The sequence below is a fragment of the Augochlora pura genome, chromosome 11 (genome assembly GCF_028453695.1).
Source record: "Augochlora pura isolate Apur16 chromosome 11, APUR_v2.2.1, whole genome shotgun sequence".
In the NCBI taxonomy this organism is placed as follows: Eukaryota; Metazoa; Arthropoda; class Insecta; order Hymenoptera; family Halictidae; genus Augochlora; species Augochlora pura.
The window spans coordinates 9,220,395-9,245,985 of record NC_135782.1 but is presented as its reverse complement, the minus strand read 5'-3'; the positions used below and the strand labels follow the sequence as shown (position 1 = coordinate 9,245,985).

The 25,591-nt window shown below is 30.3% G+C and overlaps 4 protein-coding genes across 7 annotated transcripts; 2 read left to right on the top strand and 2 right to left on the bottom strand.

The window, feature by feature from the left end:
- The first annotated feature begins 374 nt into the window (after positions 1–374).
- Positions 375–6,153, top strand: LOC144476708 (vesicle-fusing ATPase 1). 2 transcript variants are annotated; one of them, XM_078193844.1, is made up of 11 exons: positions 375–458; positions 683–771; positions 1,341–1,565; positions 1,643–2,270; positions 2,353–2,577; positions 2,658–2,957; positions 3,040–3,330; positions 3,414–3,598; positions 3,665–3,823; positions 3,905–4,062; positions 4,520–6,153. In XM_078193844.1, exons 1-10 carry the CDS (start codon positions 447–449, stop codon positions 4,020–4,022), a joined length of 2,232 nt encoding a protein of 743 aa, XP_078049970.1. In that variant the 5' UTR covers positions 375–446; the 3' UTR covers positions 4,023–4,062; positions 4,520–6,153. The 2 variants fall into 2 exon arrangements, with proteins under 2 accessions (XP_078049970.1, XP_078049968.1); XM_078193842.1 differs by having other exon boundaries at positions 3,905–6,153.
- An 82-nt stretch (positions 6,154–6,235) lies between these two features.
- On the bottom strand, positions 6,236–13,876 carry Lkb1 (Lkb1/serine/threonine kinase 11). Of its 2 annotated transcripts, XM_078193846.1 has the most exons (7): positions 13,105–13,876; positions 12,178–12,298; positions 11,002–11,187; positions 10,776–10,912; positions 10,349–10,692; positions 9,623–9,748; positions 9,156–9,287 (listed from the first exon to the last, which is right to left on the bottom strand). In XM_078193846.1, exons 1-6 carry the CDS (start codon positions 13,446–13,448, stop codon positions 9,672–9,674), a joined length of 1,209 nt encoding a protein of 402 aa, XP_078049972.1. In that variant the 5' UTR covers positions 13,449–13,876; the 3' UTR covers positions 9,156–9,287; positions 9,623–9,671. The 2 variants fall into 2 exon arrangements, with proteins under 2 accessions (XP_078049971.1, XP_078049972.1); XM_078193845.1 differs by lacking the exon at positions 9,623–9,748 and having other exon boundaries at positions 6,236–9,287; positions 13,105–13,721.
- Positions 13,877–14,472: 596 nt separating this feature from the next.
- Zip102b (Zinc/iron regulated transporter-related protein 102B) lies at positions 14,473–17,282 on the bottom strand. Of its 2 annotated transcripts, none has more exons than XM_078193847.1 (5): positions 16,416–17,282; positions 16,137–16,263; positions 15,533–15,759; positions 15,295–15,429; positions 14,473–15,222 (listed from the first exon to the last, which is right to left on the bottom strand). In XM_078193847.1, exons 1-5 carry the CDS (start codon positions 16,509–16,511, stop codon positions 14,974–14,976), a joined length of 834 nt encoding a protein of 277 aa, XP_078049973.1. In that variant the 5' UTR covers positions 16,512–17,282; the 3' UTR covers positions 14,473–14,973. The 2 variants fall into 2 exon arrangements, with proteins under 2 accessions (XP_078049973.1, XP_078049974.1); XM_078193848.1 differs by having other exon boundaries at positions 14,475–15,222; positions 16,137–16,318.
- Positions 17,283–18,314: 1,032 nt separating this feature from the next.
- Positions 18,315–25,032, top strand: LOC144476806 (serine/threonine-protein kinase SIK3). Its single transcript, XM_078194047.1, has 13 exons — positions 18,315–18,481; positions 19,360–19,656; positions 19,759–19,929; positions 20,005–20,128; positions 20,206–20,326; positions 20,395–20,632; positions 20,704–21,028; positions 21,103–21,236; positions 21,306–21,465; positions 22,139–22,270; positions 22,653–22,874; positions 22,968–23,164; positions 23,747–25,032. The coding sequence occupies exons 1-13, from the start codon at positions 18,329–18,331 to the stop codon at positions 24,248–24,250; spliced, it is 2,778 nt and encodes a 925-aa protein (XP_078050173.1). The 5' UTR covers positions 18,315–18,328; the 3' UTR covers positions 24,251–25,032.
- Positions 25,033–25,591: the final 559 nt, after the last annotated feature.

The window sequence follows — 25,591 nt, the reverse complement described above, 5'->3', positions numbered from 1 at the left end:
ATTCTTTTATAATCGATTAAAGAATAATAATGTATTCAAGCTATACTGCGCAAAATTATTTAATAAGTGCTGATGTGGAAGATATAAAAATTTTAGTGAAATTGCTGGTTTTGTTTTGAAGGTTTACATGTATTACGACCGGTTATATTTGAACACAAATACTTATCAGACCATAATAGAAATCTGAATTGAACAATATGTCTACTGTATTTTATATACGTAACATAAAATATTAATATTTAATAATGACAACGACGAAAAAAAAAATTAAACGATTTGGGAAGTTGAGGAAACAAACTTCTGCCAATTGTGAACAAAATCTCTAGCCCACGACAACGTATCAAACTTGAATTCCCGTTGTATTGGTCACATTGATTGTACTAATTTCCTGCATTGCAGGTTCCATACTGTGTAGGGGCCTGTGCTCAGAAAAATCTGTCAAAAAAATGTCAGCAATGGTAAGTTTAAACTGTAAAAGTAGCTGATAATCTGATTTTATCATTTGTTGCATTAAGATAAGGCAACATGCACAAGTTAGACTTAACTGAGAAATATTTATCCACAACAAACGTGTAACCACCCCTCCTTACTTCAAGCCTCATCAATACTTTTGACTATGGATATTGCATGCCTGCATGAAAGTCATTCAGCGTTTAAACAATATAAAAACAATTTTTTTCAGAGAATGAGAGCAACCAGGTGTCCTACTGATGAACTCAGTATCACTAACTGTGCTATAATTAATCCGGATGATTATCCAGATGAAATCAGGTATAGATTCATCTTTTGATTTATTCATTGATTTGATATCTTTGTATAATAGGATCTTAAGATTAGAGGTGACATAAACATAGAAGCTTTCAATTAAATTATGATGTCAATTACTGTTTTTGTGGAAATAGTTACTACATATCTATAGTAGTATCAATCATAATTATTTTACATTTAAACAATGATTTTAAGTTACATTTTATTTGTAGAATGTTATATTATACTTTACATAAATTGTCTATATGTTTATAGAAAGTAAGTATATATATTTTAATAAAACAAATACTTCAAAATAATTTTGGATCGTGCAAAAATTTTATTGATATTCAATGATTTTAATTAAAATAATTTAATTAAACATTTTTATATATATGTAAACATACATAAGAATACAAAATTTTATACATAAGTTAAACAATTTCGTTATTTATTATTACCTAAAATCATGGAAAATTCTACCATTTTTGTCAATATATTTTATATTTTACGTATATATGTATAAATTAAAAATAAAATCATTATTACTACTTTATAACCACTCTTGATATTCATTTAAATACACGTTTTAGGCACATTGAAGTAACCACTGCACCAAATCACCATTTTGTATTCACTGTAAAAAGACATCATGACGTACCCAGAGGAACAGTGGGCTTTAGTTTACCTCAAAGAAAGTGGGCCACTCTTTCCCTCAATCAGGAAATTGAAGTACGACCTTATCACTTTAATCCTACCTCAAGCACAGAATGTCTGTGTAATATTGTATTGGAAGCTGATTTCTTACAAAAGAAATCGTATGTATATATGATATACATTTATTCATTTATGTATTTTAGTCAGTACAGAAAGAAACAGTATTTATTTATTTTAGAACAACACTGGAGCCTTATAATACCGATGAAATGGCCAGAGATTTCCTATTACAATTTTCGGGACAGGCATTCACCGTGGGTCAGCAGCTGGTGTTTCAGTTCAAGGACAAGAAAATGCTTGGTCTTGTAGTCAAAAGTTTGGAAGCTGCTGACCTGTCTGCTATAAGCTCTGGACAAAACACTGCACCTAAGAAGACCCAAATGGGACGTTGTCTGGGTGACAGTGTGATACAATTTGAAAAAGCAGACAATTCGAGCTTAAACCTTGTCGGTCAAGCAAAAGGAAAAGTTGTTCGCCAATCAATTATAAATCCGGACTGGGATTTTCAAAAGATGGGAATTGGTGGTCTGGATAAAGAATTTAGTGCAATCTTTCGAAGAGCGTTCGCATCTCGCGTTTTTCCACCAGAAATTGTTACTCAGTTAGGTTGCAAACATGTGAAAGGAATTTTACTTTATGGTCCACCTGGTACAGGTAAAACGTTAATGGCACGACAGATAGGAACTATGTTAAACGCCAGAGAACCTAAAATCGTCAATGGCCCTCAAATATTGGATAAATATGTTGGTGAAAGTGAAGCTAATATTAGAAGATTGTTCGCTGATGCTGAGGAAGAGGAAAAGAGGGTATGAATATGTTCCCAAATTCATAATAGTTTTTGCTAAAATACTACTATTTGTAAGATAAAAAATTAAACATAATTTTCAGCTTGGACCAAATAGTGGATTGCATATAATAATTTTCGATGAAATAGATGCTATTTGCAAGTCGAGAGGCAGTGTTGCGGGTAATACAGGAGTACATGATACTGTTGTAAATCAGTTACTTGCAAAGATTGATGGTGTAGAACAATTGAATAATATCCTCGTTATTGGTATGACCAACAGAAAAGACATGATTGATGACGCTTTAATGCGACCTGGTAGATTAGAAGTATGTTTCAATTGTCATTATTTACCTATAACTATCTTTCAGAAAAAAAACATTCTAATATTATTTTTTTTTACACTAAGGTGCAAATGGAAATTAGTTTACCAGATGAGCATGGACGATTTCAAATTCTTAATATTCATACATCCAGAATGAGGGATTATAAAAAAATAGCGCCCGATGTTGACTTAAAGGAACTAGCTACGTTAACTAAAAACTTCAGTGGCGCAGAATTAGAAGGTCTAGTTAGGGCTGCTCAGAGTACTGCTATGAATAGATTGATCAAAGCCTCTAGCAAGGTAGAAGTTGACCCTGCTGCAATGGAAAAGCTGATGGTTTCCAGAACCGATTTCATTCATGCTTTAGAGAATGATGTTAAACCTGTAAGCAATTTCGAAATAGAGAGTATTAACAAAATTGCTATAATTATAGCTTCAAAATATGTTATGCATTTTGTACTTCTAGGCGTTTGGTACTAGTGCAGAAGCTTTGGAGCATCTTCTTATTCGTGGAATCATTAATTGGGGTAAACCAGTGGCAGAAATTTTGTCTGATGGTAATCTTTACATTCAAGAAGCTCGATCCACTGAGGGCTCCGGTCTTGTATCAGTTCTCTTGGAAGGACCACCCAATAGTGGAAAAACTGCTCTTGCTGCTAAAATTGCAAAAAATTCCGATTTTCCATTTGTCAAAGTATGCACACCAGAGGATATGGTTGGTTTTACCGAATCTGCAAAATGTCTTTCAATTCGGAAGGTAATGCATTATTTTGGACATTTAAATTAAATTACTAGGATAACAAGAAATATAGAAAAATGACTTTACATTTATCGTTTTAGATATTCGACGATGCATATCGTTCACAGCTTAGCTGTATTCTAGTCGATAATATAGAACGCTTGTTGGATTATGGATCTATCGGGCCTCGATATTCAAATTTAACTTTACAAGCGCTTCTAGTTTTATTAAAAAAACAGCCACCACGTGGTCGTAAATTATTAGTCCTGTGTACAACGAGCCGTAGGTAACGTATCGATTTTATTTCATAATTTAAATTTTAACGAAATATTTATGATTAACGTAATTTCAGACAAGTATTGGATGACATGGAAATGTTATCAGCATTTAGTACACTTCTACATGTACCAAACTTGTCGACTGCCGATCATCTTTTGAGTGTTCTAGAGGAAGTAGATCTTTTCACTAAACAGGAATTGGGATCTCTGCATGCTAAACTTCAAGGAAAACGGTATATTTGCAATTATGTACTAAAAATGTTTTGCACATATCTATGAACATGATAACTCAACCGTTGCATACTTTGTTACAGAATATTTATTGGTATAAAGAAGTTGCTGGGACTAATAGACATGGCACGTCAAGTAGAACCAAGTTATAGAGTTCCCAAGTTCCTCTCGAAATTAGAAGAAGAGGGTGGATTGGAATAATGTGTAGATTGTGGATTTTCTGCATTTATGGCAAAAATATGTAGGTCAAAGGCAAAACAGTAAAAAAGATACTTTTATGTTATTTTGATCTCTTTCACACGTTGACGACGGCTTGACCCACCGCTGGGTCACACGTGTCAGACCCGTGGGCGGCGTACATTTGTTTATTTTGCTTGCATTTCACAAAATAGATACTACAAAATAGGTTTATGTTATTTTATCTGAACATTATAAACAGATATTCAATAGTAAAAACATAGAAATTCAATATTATAAACTTAACATAATTATTTAACTTTTGTAAATTTCGGGCGCCGACTCACAGAGAAAATCGTGAATATCGACGCCGGCGTCAACGTGTTAAAATGGTTAAAAACAATAATAAATGTCTCTGAAGCTCCAGTATCTTGCAATTAATGCAGATAAATTTTATTTGGCAAAAAATCCGCAGACTAAGTAATAAGTATTTAATTAAATAATTATAATTATTTATGTAGGAACCAATTAGATGTCGTTTACAGAGAACAGTACACATTACGCAATTGACCGATTTGCATTTAAATGCATGTTAAACGTAAATGAGTTTAAGAAAAACGGATGAAGTTATTGTTACAAGCTATGTAAGTACGTGTTGTAGAGAAAAGCAAGAAAGGCATTTAGATTATTTGTAATGTTTGTAAAAGTTTTTAAGTTGTCTACAAGTAATTTCCATTTTTTAACAGTTTATTTATAGTACTTATTGATGCAATTGAAAAAGTACAGTAAAAAGTACTTTCTTTATGTTTTTTTGCAAATTTTCAAGGGACGATCATTTATTACAGTAACCCTTCAAAAGATTTGCAGACTCTAATCTATCTTATTAATTTTTAAATATGATATTATTTCAACAACATGCATATAGTTGCACTTATAGTATTATAGAACTATAATCTATTGCTATAATATATACAACACCGATTAAGTAATAAGTTTCATAACATATAATGGAACACAATAATATATATTATATGATATTAGTAGTTATATCACGGTTATAATTATATGCCACCATAGATTTCAAGATTCTGGTTCCATGTATAAAATTTCTAAAAATGGAAAGAAAATTTGATATTCGAATTATGTAATGATAAAATATTTGAATCTTCTGAAGTGTTACTGTACATGGACAGCTTAAAATTTTCAATAAAACTTCATAATGGAAAGAAATTGTATGACAGGCGTACAGTTGAAATGTAAAAAAGAAAAAATATAATAACCGAAGAGTGAAATTTCATTTCAAAGTATTAATAAGTAAAATATTGTTATGTTTTGATTGCTTTGAAAAATTAATTGTATTGAAATATGTGGCAATATGTATATGTAATCTAGTATCATACATTGTCTACATAAACATGAAATTTCTGTCTGCAAGTTACAGAAATATTTCCTTTAATTTATTTTATATTTTATAGTGTGATAGATCTGATCTGTTACCAGTAACTATATCTTTTGTAATAATTGTCACAGCTATTTATTTATTAGAAAATTTATCTATTATAAATATTGTAGACATATATTTTTATGCCTCCATTTGTATGTAATGTACATCTATATAACTCTAAATCTATATAACTCTGCTGTGTGACTATTACTATCTCAGAAGTTTATTGTAATTCTTGTTGTAAATGTATGTATGTATTTGTTTGACTGATGTTAGTAGACTCATAGTTATTACCTCTTAGAAATATCTTTAATGGAAATTATTATGAAATCATTCCAAATGTGTGATGTATACCGATATTTATTTCACTGTTAAACAAATATAATCTTCATGCTCTAGTATCGTCTAAAAAAATATGACGTATAATGTTTTGATTTCAGATGGTTTAATAAATTTTTAATCTGTAATTGTTTAACACGTTAGAAATATTAAATTACAGTTTCATGGTGGTAGATTTATGTGTCGGTTAATGGTTAAAAAATTGTTCAATTTGATGTTTGTATATAACATTAAATTGCTTACAAGGGAAGTTTTACAATATAGCGCACTTCCTCTTATCCTCGATGAAGAATATAACGTGGATCATATCTCTGTACTTGAAAATAATATCTATGTATTAACAGAATGCAATAATAAACTTATATCTTGCAATTATGTTGTATAAATTAATTATTTTATATACTCACTTATTTTTATTTTAAATGTATTTTAAGATTCTTGGATGATTATCAATATAAGTTACATTTTTTGGTTTTGAAAAAAATAAGGCTTAATGAAAACATATTTTATTTCAAATTATTATTCTGTATTATTTTTGTTTTCATATTTTTAAATGAATATGGCTGTGTTACACGTCTAACTTACACTTCACACCTACATATATTTACATTTTTATAAGCAAAACAATTTTCGTATGTGTAATATAAATTTATATGTAAGATATATAATTCCAAACAGCACATTTTTAATACATCTATTCTAAGAAAAATGAAATGAGAAAAACAAAACATTTACATGTAGTACAGATCATAATGTAAGAGTATACATATGTTCTACAGCAAACATTTTTACAAACATTTGTAATTCTATACAGTAATATACAATTTTTACACAGATAGTCTTTTTCATTTATAGTGCCTTGCGATAATATACCTCAAGTTTGAAAAAGTTTTATATAATGTTCGTTTATTATGTGCGTTTACAACTTTGTAATTATTATAATAAAAATTTTATATGAATGTACACAACTGTTTCAAATTAGTTGCATTAATTGGAATCATAGCGGCAACAAACAATTTTTTAACAAAATTAACAACCTTTCAATGTGTCAATTCGTAACATACAATATAAAGAAATAATCGAGTTTATAATTATTAAACAATTTTGAGAATTTAATCTACTAGAATTACATTTATGATGGTAGTAATATAATTTAACAATCGAGATCGCAGAGATAAATTTGGATATATTAAAAATGTATACACGTTTGTGTATATATTTAAATGTATATATACATACATATGAAAAGATATTGGGGAACATAATACACTACGAATATATATAAAAATAATGCGCATATATTTTTGTGTATAAGTCTTCTTTTTTAAATTTCTTATCAGTTTCATTAATGTTATGCTGTAGATCCTCTAGATTTGAAAAATACGATAAGTAAAAAAATTAACAGAGTAGTATACAAATTTCGTTATCACGTCCCATCAATATAGATGTTTTACTTCATCATACAATTATCATTATATCGTTGCTGCGCTGTAGCGTTTGCGATCAACAGTAAAAAGATTTTACAAAAGAGAAAACAAGATTTAGATTATCACATAAATCTGATATAAACATCTATTTCCTATTATATTATTTTTCTTTATTCTTGTCGTGCCAGTGATCTCAATCATAATTCCTTTTCCTTTATTTTAATTTACGCAAAGATAAAGTTAGTATATATTTATACTAACATTTACCAGAAAATTTGTGTTTATTCTCCATGTGCTTTGAGTACTTGGCAGTATTTAGGCACCTTACTTCCTGCAAGGAAAGAACAATTTATATTTCATACTTGCTATATTTCGAACTCTGCATGATACGTAATTTCATAACATTCTTTTAGGATTTTCTTTCTATATAAATTATGTCGACAAAATGGGGGTATTTAAAATAATATCGATTCTGATATCATATTTGATTTTTTCTTATTCTAAACAGAATATTTTGCTTATTCTTGATATATTGTAACGTCTATTATTTTTTAGTCAATAGTAATATTTTCTTTAAGAAATAAATAATTCTGGTGTGGAAGCGTGTCAAATATACAATTCATTGTTGCTCCTAATGAATTGATCGAATGCACGTTACCTTATTTTTTGTTTTAAAAATTCTTAGATTTACCATTTGTATTTGAAGTACATGCATTAACATGTCTGCATAGAAAGGTAATGTATGCCAGGTGTATTACACCACACTGACAATATTTTATAGAACTTTAAAACATAAATTTGAAACACTTAATACGAAGTTTAAACGCAGATATATCAACAATATCATGTGTATCCTTAATAATACTCAAGTACGCCTCAGTAATATCTATTGTAAGTATGCGTGTAAACAATTCTTATATTCTTGTATCATACGCGAATCAATACCTGTTGCATGTTAAGTCATGTTACAAGCATTGTATTAAGTGTTTGCAAATTGGCTCGTAAATATTAATACTATTTTACATATGCAGAGTTTATAAACACAGATCATGTTTTTTTCATTTCTAAATAACAATTATATAGAAAATATTCTTAACATGTACATACACTGGAGAAAAGTTTTCAATATCGGTGAAAAACGATATTTATGACTTGTATTTCATATAAACCAGCACCAAGCAAACTTACACGCTCGAATAATCTGAATCTTTGTCTTTCTTCTTACATTAGATTACACGATTTCCTTATTTTACAAATACTTTGTTAATATAGTACATAAACGAGTCCGACTTACAAGCATAGAGAAGGGCAAAGACTTCTCTTACATGAACAATAGTTCCTATTCTTGCTTTAAGATTAAAAAACATATAAATATTTTTATTAATAATGTCGAAATTAATAAAATACCCATTTCTTCGAGAACGATATATTTTAAATTTACTAGTGGCGTGCATTTAATTAAAACTCATACACGAAAATAAGATTAAATATCAAAAACAAGTTAATAAATTTCTGTGCTGTATTTTTAATTAATTTCTTTTCATTATTGAAGCTAACAAAACGCGAAAAAAGTGAAAGTTGTACATAAATTTCAACAACAGACTGCTTAAAAATTGTATGTTCATTATGGCACATGAAGGAAAATCACTTTATTTGGACTTCGAGTGATTGACCTCATAATTAGTAGGACATGACGAATTATCTACTATGACTATTTAATATTAATATCACAAATGTTTACATTTAATGCTTTTGAATTAGTTCAAATTTTATACTCAATTCGAGCTGCGTCTAGATAAACTGTCTTAGCGTTTCAGCGCGTTATTAGACTCTCAGTCATCTCCACTGCAGAGAAAAATTGTATCTGACATAGTCAGGAAAATACATAATTAAAAAATAAGCGTGACAGCAAGACAAATCACGATGGCTTGCAAGATGGAAATTTTTTAACGCTAATGCATGAAATTGGTTTGCGCCATCTTCGTTTACTCTGATGCGAATTTGATTTACTATTATGACTATTCCATGTAGCTTTTTGGTCTTCACTGGTTCTGTCCATTTCTTGATGTCTCTTTTCCTCTGTATGAAAAAACAAATTTAATTAACATTTCGTTACATAGTTTTGTTATAAGGGTTAATGTTACTTTCAAATTTTATAAAATCTAGTCCTATGTAAGTAAAATTGATAATTTGCCGATCATGCAGCGATAGAATGTGACAATTAATAATAGTTCTCAAACTCAAATTAAATGTTACTGCTTATGATTTACTATGTGCATGATGCATTACAAAAGCTAAGGCATAAGAAAATTAGAAACAAACACAGTTTTGTTAAAGTTATCAATACAATGCTTTATGTATGGTTTTAAATGTTATAAAGGGGCAAAACAGGGTATACACTATATAGAGAGTACCCGTTTTTGTCAGCTCGCAACATCTTAGGTAGATATAAGTGTGTCATTGTTACAGAATGGTGCATGTCTTTGATAAGAATACAAGTAGTCGATTTGAAAAAGATTGTTCATTATTCCGTTTAGAATCTGAAAAGCAAAAGCTATATTTTATTGTATTATCTATATGCTTTTCTGTTATTATGGTTAAAATTTACATTTATTATAGTTTGCCAAATATTATCCTTTTTTCTGTATAATAAAAAGTAGGATTCAATTTAATGTTATTTCAATACAAATAATTATTATGTCTTATCTGTTCAGAATCTGTACCTTTTTTGCAATAACAAAATATAGTCTACAATTTTTAATTTACAAAAACTTCCATGCAAATACGATGTTCTTCATTATTGAAACACAATTCACAAATGTAAATGAAACAAATCACATATAACTACTAAATAGTATTATTTTTCTAATTGTAACAATATATAAGTAATATTCTATTATACAAACACTATTTTTCAGCAATAACATATTAAACATTGAATGTGTATCAATATCAAAGATTCTTACACTTTTTTACATACTTCCATACATGCAAATTTTAATGCATTTATCTTACCTTCGAATTAGTTAAAAATACATATAATATTAAATACAATGATAACATGAAAGTTTAAGCTTCGATACGTAATTATAATACCATACTGCATGATGCAAAATAAAAGCTGTTAAAAGATTGCATACCATTTAGTTGGTGTTCAGTGTAATACGTAGGATTGTCGTCACCTCCGTAATGATAGTCCATCAGGTACGGTAGTACGGTCATACTGTGCCATTTATGTCCTTTGAGAGGAGGTATAGGCACTTCTTCTTGTGTTCTAGGATGTCTGCATATAGTCCATGGATGCCTTCGAACTTGTTGTAAATTAAATCTTTTATCTGCATCTTTTTGTAACATTCCGTGTATAAGTGATCTCAAAGGCTCTTCTACTTCTTCAGGTATTGTATATTCACCTTTCCCTATATTCTCATATAATTTATAAATATTATCGCCTTGGAAAGGATATTGACCTGTTGTTATATTATACCTACAAAATAAGGAAGAACTTGTACTATCATTAAATGAATGATTTCAATTTTTATATTTGCATATAAGTAGAAATAAACTTACAGTGTAACTCCACTGCTCCATATGTCTACTTTAAAGCCAGAAAACGTTTCACAGCCATTTGCAATTTCAGGAGGTTGAAATGCTGGTGATCCTTGTCCCATCTTACATATGTCATCTTCAGAAAACATATCTAATGCCTGATAGAAAAATACAGTAAATATAAAACAATAGAACATAGAATATAAAAAAAGTGTTTCAAAATTTTTTAAATTAATTGGATGTATACCTCGGCAACTCCGAAATCACTAATCTTCAAGGTTCCATCTAAAGCCAGCAATAAATTTCCTGGTTTGATATCTTTATGCACTATCCCTTTACTGTAAAGGTATTCTAAACCATCCAACAACTGACAGAAATAGTCATGTGCTTGCCATAAAGGAAGCTTTTTAAGAGGTGTGCTTCCCAACATATCCTGTAAAAATTCTAATAAATAGAAATCTAATTGATGTTAATTCCATGCAGACTTATGTTCCAAAGAACAATTGCATGAAATAATACATCCTTTCCAAATACATAGGTCTATAGAATGAAGAATTATTATTGCAGTTATTATTTGAAAAACGCTCGTTACATACTAAACGGTATTAGAGATAACCTTCATCTTTTTATTAATTATGTAGGATGTAGCACTTAAGTAGGAACATCTGAATATTTCTATTATTTTATGGTTGTACAAAATATCTTTCTGTCATAATATACTACCTATAAACATAACTAATTCCATTTCCCATAAAAATATATTAAACTATTTCTGTCAAATACACTGGTGCCCTAAATACTTAACTGTAACAGTTTTTCCACATTTAACTACAACCCTCTAGCCTCACTAGCTCTTAAAACTGGCTTCATGTTATCTTTTTTCAAGTACCAATCAAACCAGAGAAAGAAACTCCTAGCATACATCTCTCCAAATAGCAACAAGGGTAAAGTCCCAACCCATTACAGCTACTTGGGCACTATTGTATTTGGTTTATGTTTTCTATGTTGACATTGTTTCTTCTTATTAGATATTAAAATTAAAAAGTCTAATATTTTATTATATGGGATGGCCAACAGTATAAAACACTGCATTAAAAACTAAATGGTTCTATCTAAAAAAAACTCAATGATTTTAAAACTTTTTAAATATTATTATATGTTTCCTATATACATCTTATTCTGAGAAGTATTTTTGAACAGCCATAAATAAAAAAAGGGTTCTTTCATTTGGGTGCTTTATCCTGTGTAATATCATAGTTAAAATATTGTTTGCTTAGAAAAAATAATATGAACATTCATATATTTTGAATTAGTTCTCACAAAAATTACATATAGAATTATAATTATAATAAAATATCAATTTGTACAAATGTATATGCGCAATGCATTCTAAAATAAACCATATAAGGCTTTTAAACTTTACCTGTAATCCACATACACAAAATTCCATAACTAGGTACATCTTCTCCTTTTCATCATTATATAAAACATCTACAAGGTTAATTACATTCTTATGTTTTAATATCCTTAATAGTTTTATCTCCCTGTTAACGAACGTGAACAAATAGTATTTAGAATTATAGGAACTAATTATATACATAATTTAAAAACAAAAGCATTTGTTGTTTTTAAATATTAATATTGTCATATAAATAATGTAAATTTTACTATTTAATGTTTCTGTTTTCTGTTATAAGAACTTATATAAAAGCATTCTATTTATAACATTTATAAAATTCTATAGATATTTTCATTGTATATATTATTATAGTATCTTGTACATTTGTCTTTGTTATAATAGTACAACACTCATGAAACCAGATTCCTACATATTGTTTAACTTTTAAATAATACAATATGCATGGTATGTTAAATTAATGTATATGATTTGTCATTTTAGCTATGCTACGACATAACATTGGACGATTTTTCTGTTTTATTTTATAAGCGACTTAAATAGATTTTCATAAACAAATGGTTGTAAGAAAAAACATCATTTTTGAAACTACCATACTTTTCTATATAATTGTATTAACTTTTATGAAATAATTTTTCTATACAACTGAGACACAGAACTTGAAGAATTTTCTGTCTTCACACTTTGATAATTATAAAAATTGTAAAAACCATGATACCTGTTCATTATTAAAACAGTAATATGGAAAGTATATATATATATCAAATATGTGGAAGTCTAAAAACATTGTATCAGTTTGACATTCTATTGAAAAAGACATCTCATAGACACCAATCTAGTACATAGTGTAAATGATTGAAAGTGTTTCATAATGAGTCTTGTAATCGATATGAAAAGCTGTTTTGGAAGAATATGAAAATTTGTTAATCGTACCGTTGAACGTTAAGCTCTCCGTTCGGGATTCTACGAAGTTTCTTCCTTTTTAAAATTTTCACGGCTCTACGACAAAGTGTCTCTGAGTCCAGCACTTCTTTCACCTTTCCGTAACTACCTTCACCAAGAACATCACCCATAACATATTTACCAATAAATTTACATTTTTTCTTTTTCTCCTCGTATATAATCTGATCAGAATCCACCCTATGGAAGAACATGTTGACTTCATCCAAATCGTAGTTCGGATCATCGTTAATCCACGTGACTGGCTCGATATCTTGAAATATTCCATCGTCGATTTCTTCTTCGTCCGGGTCACATATTGTGATCCTATTGTCCATTTTTCACAACTCTAAATTGGACTAAACTGTTACTTGAAGCCACGCAACTTTAACCTAAAACACGACCGGCACCACCATTGTTGTGAATTACAGCTGTATGCGGCCACGGCTTGTGATAACAAAGGATTCGGATCGTCACCTCAGTTCCGGAACACATACACTGCCACTCAAGAGTATGTGGACACTTTCATAATTGCAATTATGTACATACATCTTACAAAATTATTTATACCAAATTTCCTGAAATTTTATTTAGTTATGTACTATTTTTTTACTTTTTTGGTAATACACAATATATATAATCGACATAATTTTCTACTTATTATTATAAAATATTAAATTGTAATATCCAGTTAACATCAATGTACGTAATTATTAAACAAGGAAACCTTAGAAACTATCCACACACTATGTACAATACCGCAAAATATTAAACAATGTGGAATGTAGATTATCTTTAACATTTAATTATTTAAAGCATTCAGAGGATTTAAATAATTTAATTACTAAATACGATAATACTAATAGATAAATATTGTTAAGAAAATTTAACAATAAACGTTGTTCAATAATATAAATTTATATTACATACATACATACATATATAACACAAAAATTAGAACTGTCTACATACTCTTGGGCAATAGTGTACATCGAGTATATTAGCGGCCTTTTTCAATAAACTTCTCAGTATTCATACATTTTCTCAAACATTTTACTACTTTAACGTTAGCTTCAATTTGGTTTTATTAATACACAAAAGAAAGTATGTACATACATACTTGAGAATTTGGACACATAGTCATAAACTATTCTGATTGGTTAACGGAGATTCGTGTATAAAAAGAGACGATGCACACATTAGGTGTAATTTTTATTAAAACTTTTTTATATATTTGTACAGAAATTAATGTAACATAATTATTAATATTAGTTTCATGTTTATATATATGTATGTATATATATATAATTATAAACATGACCTATATATATGTGTGTATAGGAAATCTTGATATTTGTTCACCTTTTTTTATAGAGTGAAATTACAAAACATTTTTATGGTTTCAAATGTAGTATGTAACATGTAAATATATATTAAAAAATTATAATATACTGGTAATAGCATAGAGTAATATAAGAATAAAAATATTTGAGTTCACCTTTTGTATAAAAAATTTGTCTACCGGTAAATAATACTTAGTAAGTATCACTGAAAATTAGAAACTTATTTGAATGTCTTTCCTGTTATTGTACACAATATTTGTATTCTATATGTCTATCTTTTAAATTTATACAAATGTATAATCATTATATGATATGCCCTTTCTACAAATATATACAATACATAAAATGTATCACTTAATCATTACTAAAAAATGTCCAAACAGACAAATTTGTTTAGGTATACCCTCATGATTTCAAATAAAAATCATGAAGTTTATTAAAAAATTATACCCTCTGATAAGGGAGATACTGTATATTGTACACATTGGAAACATAAATGTATTTTTATATGATAATTTTGTCAATGGTGATGACCAGTTGTAATCAATGAAGGCAGCAATGAACCCATCACTAAAACTAATATCTCTTTAACTTTGAGCCCTGAAGGAGTCACTGTTATGTTGTCAGCAGTTGGTAAATGGGTATAGTTGCTATTTCTTGTCATTAATTCTGGTAGAACATGCACAGTTGCAACATATAGGAATGTGCCTGCACTAAATAACATTGCCACACCAGTTGCATTAACATTACTAAGAGTTTCTTTCCCTTCCTGCAAAAGTAATTAAATTTTGTTAATATTTATATAAGTCTTAGTTTGAATTTTTTATAACTTTTGAATTACCTTCCCAATACCGAAATAAGTTAGAAGAGCAAGGCAGGGTGCAGCAAGAGAAAATACCAAAAGATGCCTGCTTATTTTTTTTCTATCTACTCCTTCATGAAGTAAAAATGATACAAGACCAAATGCAGCTGGAGCCTGTAGGACATTATTAATAAAATTTTTAATGTTTACTGTAATTTCATGACACGTCTTGTATATCCTAGGTAAATTATATTACGTATCTCCATATTCTTTTTACCTTATGCAACATTATTGCTAAAAAAACAATTAATTCTACATCAGCTTGTGATGTAGTTGCAGCAGCTCCTAATGCAACACCATCAGCTGCTGCATGAACTACAAGACCCAATGTCGCAGTAACACTTCTTTCTCTTCCTCCACTTCTTCTAGCTGAGCACTGATCAACCAGAAGCATAAATACAAAACCAAGTATTAAACTAATGCCTATTAAGGAGTGAGGATCATCTAAAAAGATAAAGATAAGAAACAATAAATTAATTCAAATTAAACAACATTGATTTTTCCAAACAGTTTAACGACTTTAAAACCCAAGTGCATATTTCTTAATAAAACTAAAATACTTTATACACTTTTAATATGTTTAATACCATACTAGAAATGAAATTTAATTTTTGTAATTTGTTATTCAATAGTTTATTGTATAATACCACAGTTGGAGAAGCAACTGATGTTTTTGAGGAGAAAAAAATAAAATTTTCTAATTGAACAGTAATACTGAATATGTTCATGAATTTATCAATTGAAGAACGCATTAATACTGTTTGCATAACAAAATATAATAATCTTTACAGTTGTTATTCTAATCTATCAATAATACTAACTGTGAAGTTCTTGATGGCTGTTGCTTCCACTAGTAAACAATGCTCTTATACCTTCAGGTATTATCACAGCTAACGCAGTTCCAACAAGTAGTCCTGCACCAAGTATTGAAGTCAGTTGTAATTTGTCCTAGAAAGATTAAAGGTTCATGATGTTCATGATCATGGAGAGTTCTTTGTAGCATCTGTAACCAGTAGTTCAAGTGCATGATAATTACAGAAAATAATCGACAAAAAGGATCTTTTATTCTTCTGTCCATCATGCAATGATAAACAAATTACCTCTGACAAATTCATGACTAAAGGTAATGATCCAGAAATACAGGAACCAATTAACATCACTAAGGAAAGCATCCATAATACCGAACTTTCTTCCATTTTTTCAGATGTATTTTCTTAATAAATGAAAAGTGTTTACTTTATGTAATTGATACTTTCATATTTCCGTGACGATCGAACAATCAGATACATGATATTCATCAAAACAATCCCATTTTTAATGATTATATTTTTCTTAAAACACGCTTCCTGACAATCCAACACAATCTGTTTTCGTCTACGTAGCAGTTTTCGCGGTGAATACTGTTGTATAGTGTATAGAAGTGACACGAAAGCAACCCACTTTCACAAACATAGAAGAGGCACTATGAGGTTTCGTAAAAATACAATTTATAGACAAATTTTCGTTAATCACCCTAATAAAACAATATGATCCCAAACGAATGTGTCCAACAATATGAAAAACATTGTGGATATAGAGCGTTCTTCAATTAAAACAGTACTAGTTTATGAAAGAAATGGAATAATTGCACTGAATGTAAACTGCATAGGCATGATGCATCCAATGCCACTGAATTTATAAAAATAAAAAGACCAATGAGCACAAGCTTATACATATAAATTATAATTTCGTAAAAAATATTTGTTCCCGTGTTCCGACTTTAGGTAATCTAAAATGCTTTTTAGCCTTGATTTAGAATGTGTCTAAAACTCTCTAAGCATTTCAATATCACATTCGACGTTACCGATACTTCCAAATTTTTGAATACGTAGATATTGTATTTTATAAGATTGGAATTCGATTTGATTACAAGATTTCATTTTGAATATTCATTCTTTCGATTCTTGAACGAAATTACATATATGTATCATCTAGGATTGCTGTAATTATGTATATTTACGTTTATATATTATCAACTGTTGATCATTTTCTTTAAGAATTTCAATATTTTGCCACTATGTGTAATAGCGACGTTCGAACCCTTGAACGAAACGCGGCAGATTTGAAATTCCATCTAATATTCATGAACATGAAATACTGCTGAAAAATTCGTCTTTGGCATATCGGTATTTCCGTGTGAATTCTTGAACCTTTCCGAGCTTAAATTAAGGCTAAAGGATCCAAATTTGTAATGTGGTCTAACAATAACGTCTTGGATTTATATTCCATAAAAATTCGTCAATAGACCCATAGATAAATTGCACATTTCAATCGAAAGATTAATTTTAACATGGAACGTAATTGTCAATTGTTTCCTTAACCATTCCAATGTCACATCCGACGTTACCGATAATTCAAGATTTCGTATACATACATATAGTACTGTTAGCAAGTTTAAAGTATTTATATACTTCGTTCATCCTTCGAGTATGCATATGCAGTATCATTGGGCGGGAAAAAATTCATATGACAATAACTTTTAGGTGCAATTATACATGTTGTCATAATTTACTTAACATACCTTATATTATGCAGTGGAATTTAAATTCCAAAGGGATTACATTGTTTTACAAAATTATAAATATAACAATTGGAGAACTTACAAGAATTGTTTATTCACAGTCCTCTGGTGGTGGATTATAGAAGTATTGCCCTAAATAATCATGTGACTGTACATGAAACTGTAAAAAACCAATATTTATTACATGCATAAAGAAACCTAATCTATCTCCAACGGAAATTAATTTTATTTAATAATTCTGGATTATTTTCCATAATGTATGATCACAACATTTATAATGTAATTGATAATAATTGATTTTCTTTGAATATTTGCGCAAGCATTTTTTTGAAAATTTGAACTATTTCGCTAGATGGCAGGTGGATGAGCGATCGACAGTGCCTCTATTGGAAATGTTGACGTACTAAACAGTAAGTGATTTGTAACGAGTTGAGCGAGACAAGTGATTAAAAAATGGCATCCGCGACGACGTCGCACAATGAGGTTTCGCAGGAATTTTCTGTCAACAAACTTATTCGTGTCGGTTATTATGAACTGGAGAAAACTATTGGTAAGGGGAATTTCGCCGTCGTTAAAATGGCTACCCACGTCGTGACGAAATCGAAGGTGAGCCCGTTGTTAATGCATTTTTCTCGCAAACAAGGAATCCGTCATTTTGTCGTTATATCTTCGGATAACGGTGTGGACACGTAAATTTTGTCTTATTTTACGGTTCACGATGGCTTTTTATGTAACAACAAGTTGTCATAACACAAGGGAGACTAACAAGTTCAAAAAATACATCGAAGAACGATATTACCAACAGACTCTGTTACATCGATTGAAATATGTTTCCTCGATGTTTTTCAAATTATTACCAGTTATTACCAGGTTGAATTGGTTGTAGAAATAAAAACAAGAACTTTTACGTTAGTTTGTAGAAAAATTTATCGATGCGATCCATATCTATGAACGTGATATATGTTTTTTTTCAACTTATGTTCGTTATGTGTCGCTGTTTTTTCTTTGTATATTCTCCGCTACATTAACCAGAATCAACTCAAATACTGATGTTTATTAATCTATTGATGACACAGATTAATTTGTAGAATAAAATATATGTTAAGATATGTGAAATATATTCTTGTTAAATGAAAAGAACTTTAAAGGTAATGCTAACAAGTAATAAAAATGTTATAATTAGATATATCATAGCTCTGAACATTTATTATTCCTCAAGAATTTAAGTATTATTATTATAATAATTCAAATTTATAATTTAACACGTTGAGCCTGGTGTTGGTCCCTAGGTACTGACAGTAAACTTTTCGTTTGTCCAGTTTAGAACAGAGGTTGCAACAAAGTATATTCCCGCGTGAATATTGACAATTACTTGCTCGTTGCCAGCCAAATGGAAAGTACAGTATATTGATGCTGGGCTCAAAGTGTTAAATAAATATATAATTTTTTTTAATTATGGTTATTAAGATTTATATTTATTACAGGTGGCTATTAAAATAATAGATAAGACAAAATTAAATGAAGAAAATTTGGCTAAAATTTTTCGTGAAGTACACATAATGAAACGATTAAGGCATCCACACATTATAAGGTTGTATCAAGTAATGGAGACAGAAAAAATGATATATCTAGTTACCGAATATGCACCTGGAGGAGAAATATTCGATCATCTTGTGCGAAATGGGAGAATGCCAGAACCAGAGGCAAGAAGAATTTTTCGTCAGATTGTTCTTGCTGTTCGTTATCTTCATCAACAAAGAGTTGTTCATCGAGATTTAAAGGTCTGCATTCACATCTATATCCTACATACTATTGTACCAGAGTACTTATGAGTTAGACAAATAATATATGGTTTTATGCATTTTCATGCTTTATTATTACAGGCTGAGAATTTGCTACTTGATGCAGACAATAATATAAAACTTGCAGACTTTGGATTTAGTAATGAATATACTCCAGGTGTTCCACTTAGTACTTGGTGTGGATCACCACCTTATGCAGCACCTGAAATTTTTGAAGGAAAGCAATATGATGGTCCAAGAGCTGATGTATGGGTATGTTACAACTTTTAGAAGTACTAGTTTTCTAAACACTCTAGTTATTATTTATCATCAAGTATTTGATTTCAGAGCCTTGGTGTTGTTTTATATGTACTAGTTTGTGGTGCATTGCCTTTCGATGGACCCACAATGCAATTATTACGCTCTGTAGTTATCTCAGGAAAATTCAGAATACCATTTTTTATGTCTGCGGGTATATCTTGTTCCATATAGTTTCTATATATTGTATATAGCTTTATTACTGTTGTAATAATACATTTATTTTTATAGAGTGTGAAAAATTGATTAGACATATGTTGGTAGTAGAACCTGAAAGGCGTTTAAGTATTTCACAAATTTTAGCACACTCTTGGATGGGTGGAGATGGTGTTACAGAACCAGAACCAGGAGGGTAAATATAAATATATTGTGTTATATATGAAGAGTGCACATTATAAATTTGTTTAACCTTATTTATAGGTGTAATTCTGAAAATGTGCCACTACAGCTAAATCAGTTAGTAATAGAAAATATGTTAAGATTACCAGGACTCAGTGCAGACACATTATTAAAAGCTGTTCAAGGCAATGCTTTTGATCATGTATCAGCAATATATAATCTTCTTGTTGATCGATTAGAACCAACAATGCCTAGTTTACCTAGTATTCAAAGTTTACCGGGAGATTATGCTCCAGATGGTGCACATCAATTAGAAAAGGTAAGAATTATAAATATTTAGCTTAAAAAAATATTATTTTTGCAATTTCCTGACGCTATTCCTTATTACAGTTTGGTGATACTGAAGCAGAAACAGAAGAGAGAAGTGGGATGCAACTTACACCTGGCACACCTTATCATACCACAAGAAGGCACACAGTTGGCCCTGGTGATACAGCTCATCAGCCACCGACACCATATCCATATAATAATTATCACAACACAGGCGATCCAACACTGCGACTCCTTCCTATACTACAGTGTAACAATACCGATCCTCAGGTGTTACCTCATACAAATTTGCCATTAAACCTTCCTCTAGTTCAACATCAACCTCCTCAAAACTTTCAAATCAAGGATCAGCATTTGTTAAAGCCGCCTCCAGTTATGGGAGCAAGTAAGTATTACAACATGAACCATTTTTAATGTCACTGATTATGTACATTTTAATCACTATTTTACGCGTTACAGCGGGAGGTTTTGGAAGACGAGCTTCGGATGGTGGAGCTAATCTTCATGTTTTTTATCAACAACATGGTAGTAACTCTGGTAGCGGCGATGATGGAGGATGGAGCCAACCTGGCAGTAGGGAACACTTGCAACCTGTAAGACTAAAATAGATATCAAACGTTATTTTAAATACGTATATTGTAATAAATTTTATATCACTTCAGATTCCAACTGGAAGTCCAACACTTGTACCATGTGCTCAATCGTTAAATGTAGGAGTTAATAATGGTAGTGGAGATACAAATGGCAATAACAGTGGCAGCAACAGTGGAGGCAGTGATAGAAGACGACGAAGTGGCCTTACTGCTGTCATGCAAAGACCAGGTATTGTAGGTTATATTTTGGAGGTATTTGCGTGCACAAATATCGGTGCACTTTCTTATACCATACTTCATACTATCACAGTGAGATTTGATTATTATAATTTGCTGTACCAGTTAGTTTAAACGCTTGCTATATTTCTTCATTTTTGAGGCTGTAAGTATGATCATTATGCCTTGTTCATACCTTTATGCTACTTCAGTATTTATATATTGGTATGTTTTTGTATAGTGTTATTCTGCATGTTTCCTTTAAGACAAAATGAGATTAAGTTTTTGGGATAAAGAAATAAAAGTACAAACCACTCTTCGTGATTTCCATATTGATCAAATAATATTTAAAGTTATTTTATTTTGATACTTTAAATATGATTCTTTATTCAATTTGGTTGTATACGCCACATTTATTCACGTATTTGTAATAAGTAATATTATCATACCATTTAAATTTATTACACGCTATATACAGCATATTCTTGTAATAATTAAGGTATAAATTTATATCAAATTTGTTTATCTTATATAGCATAGACACATACTTTATTTGCCACATCTTTTTTAATATCTTTTGATTTTAGCCTTCACTTAGTGTTTTATTTGATTTTATTTTTGATTTTGCATGGTTTTTTTGTGTCTACTGCACTGCCATGCCTCGTTGGTTGGTAATATGCATGTAGTTATAAACCCGGAAATGGTTATGGAGGTGGAAGCTAGGATGAATAGAGCTTACCTCCCATCACGGCTCTTACCATCTCACCTTAGAGGATCAACACATCACAGGAAGACTTCTTTGTACCATACTAGCACTGGTAAATTTTGTGTGGTTTTTCGCATTCTGTATACATAGAAAATATTTTTTCTTAAGTGTTATTTGTTCATTATTAACATTGTTACATATACTGTCAGTCACAGGTATGAGATTGTAATTCATGATTAGTGATAGAGAAAAATAAAACTTGTACAATTGTGAAGTATAAGAATTATTTGTGCACTACTTAAATGAATAAGTGTTATTAAAATCTTTGTAGAATATTTTTGTAAGATAATAAGGGATCATCTTGTACTATGGGTAGATGTATGTATGTATACATACACACATCAATCCAATATGCATTGTATGTTCTGTTGAAATGTGTGATTTGTGAAATTTTAATAATGAGGTTATTCAAATCTCTATTTTATTGATTTCAGTAGGTAACAGAGATTCATATAAGGAACCAAGTGCTCATGTTGCTGCTGAACGATACTCGCCAGTTCGAAGAGCATCCGAAGGCTCAGGTCCATCTGGACCAGGAATTCAAGCACTGCAGCAAGAATATCAGCAATTGCAAAGGTTAGCATCTCCATCGCATAGCCCTGCAAGTATACCTGGATCTCCTGTACATGAAAGAGGGGTAGCAGCAATTACACAAGGTATACATTATTTCAGATATATTTACATACAAATTTTCTTATTATAATTAATGTTACGTGGTAATTAATTTCTATACCTTGTTTCTTTAACAGGTTTAAGTGGCTTAACCACGACAACAGTGCAAGGCAGCATTGTGCATGGTACTCCAACACAACCACCAGCAACACCATTAGATTTAAGCCCATTGAGACATCATAGATCACCAGCTACAACACCAGTTAGTTATTCGCCTAGTAATAGTCCAGCTTTGGACATGATTCAAGAAGAACATCCTGTGGAAATACCAAGAGTGAGTCTACTTTTAAAACATTTAAAAATTCAGATTATTTTTTAAGTTAAGTAGGAATCTTTCAGTTACATATTTTTCGTTTGTGTTTCTAGGATATGCATGTATTATAAATATATTATCATTTATTTATTACATGTAGTAGTAAGTAAATAACATATATTTAGAGAATATTACTTCATTATTGTGCTTATTATTGGGTTGATGCATGTGAAATGCTATTTTGTGTACTTGAACTACTGTAATCTTGTAAAGTGCATATTTGTTTTCAAATGTTTAAAAAAAGATAAGTAATCATACGTAATTTTAAATAATTCGGAAAAGTTTTTAACCATTAATAACTTGAGTATAAAATTTAAATATTGGGACTCTTAATGTTTTTGTTATCTTATCTTAAAGATTGATTTAGTTCTAAAATAATCAAATCATGGATTGTCAGATACTATGTATAGAAAAAAAACGTACATAGTTCGTATGAAGAGATCCTCATTTCACATGTTTCAATTTAATACAATAAGTTATACAATCAATGTTTTAAATTTTTTTTATAAAATGAATTCTAATGTACTGAAATGTTTGTTGTAGGTGCCACCTCAGATATCTGTAACAGATCTCGGGGGACAAGTAACAGTTATCAGTTGTTCACCTTCACCAACTCCATCACCCGACTCACTAGAAGACGCGTTACCTCATTACAATCCTCTTCCCAGTTTCATAATTTCTGAACCATGCGATCCATTAAGACCGAGTATCACGCGTGGTATCGGTAGGCCATTGAATACACCAATTCCGACAGAAGTCGAAGTCACTTTATCAGACGAGTCAAGTAGATTAAATAGTGAGGCTATATTAGGTCGTGTCAAACAGATTATAGACGCGAGAGCTCCACCGAAGGGATTTATCTTTAATAGAGAAGAAGTGAAAGGTAGTGGGCTTAGTTTAGAATACCCAGGTGGTGTTCAAATAGAACTCAGAGTATGTGAATCAGAAGAGAAAGAAGTCAAAGGCATTAAAATGCGAAGAATTAGTGGGGACCAATTGCAGTATAGTCAACTTTGTCAGCAGCTGATCTCGTGCATTACCGTTTGACGACAGCCAGCTTATAATATAATGTTTTCTTATACATTACATTCCTGGTGCCACACACACCACTCATTACAGTATTGCACATGCATGCTGCATACATACGAGCGGTACTTTAAGCATACCATTCTTTGTATGGGTACATTCATACATGTAACATTCAGTGTGCTTCACTTTCGAATGTTCTACTCCTATTTTGTTTTTTCTTTCATTCTAACTGTGTAAATCAATGAAGAACAAGACTTATGTTATCTCTTGTGCATAATGCGAAGTTAGAAACGGAAATGTTACTATTGAGCACTTTTAAAGCCTTAGAACTAGGACTTTAAAAGGTATATATGAATATATACATACCCTTGTACAGGCAAGACAATGCTCTGCTATTTTTTAAACAATTTGAGTATTAACGAAACAGGACGATTTTCATGAAAGTTTAATCGTAATGTACATCACACACACACACACCATTCCTTTTTGTAGAATGTTTGTCTTCATGTTAGAAGTTACTAGATAGTGAATTCGTAATTTACTGTTTAAATCGTCATCAGGTGCCCTGTTTAGCTTTAGATAAGGAAAAGTCTTTTGTACCGGATTAGATGGCAAAGCATTTTCATGATATATACATATATCTTTCTGACGTAGCCAGGGATCTTTTATATGGGATTTACTATATTTATTCAATTGTCATTGCAACCATTTTAATTTCATGACGCATATACACATATTCCATGTTTGTAAATACTATTTTACAAAGATTATACAATCTTTCTGTTTTCCTTTTATGTTAATTGGGACTAGAAGAATTGCCTTCTTATTTCTGGTACAAATACCACTTTGTTGAATAATTTAATTTTTAATAGCTAGAAATGTATACATAATCTTTCGTATGTAGTGCAAACACATTATTGTGGTTTGTAGTTCAAAAACTACACAGACTGAGTTACGATTGTATATCTTTCTTTTTTAAAATGTCCATATATCGCGTTGCAATTTATTCGTGAATGAAATATGCTTCATAATTTCAAGTTCGATTGTTTTATGAATCCTTCGAATCAGGAAACATCTGTGCGAGGGAAATGTGCTTTCCAACTGTTGTGCTGTATAACCAATTAATTATTGCGGTTTAAAAAGGAAAGTATGCAACCTAGCTCTCTTCGTGTAACCAAAGAGTTCAGTTGGTTTTATTAAAGAAAAAAAAAAACAAAAAGATGATACGTGCATCCAATAGAAATCGCTAGTGAACGCAAAATGAAATTGTAACTAGGCTGGCACATATTCTTATTATTATGTTACAATGGTTAGATAAAAGACATTATATTAGTGTCGTATATGGAAGAAATAGAAGAT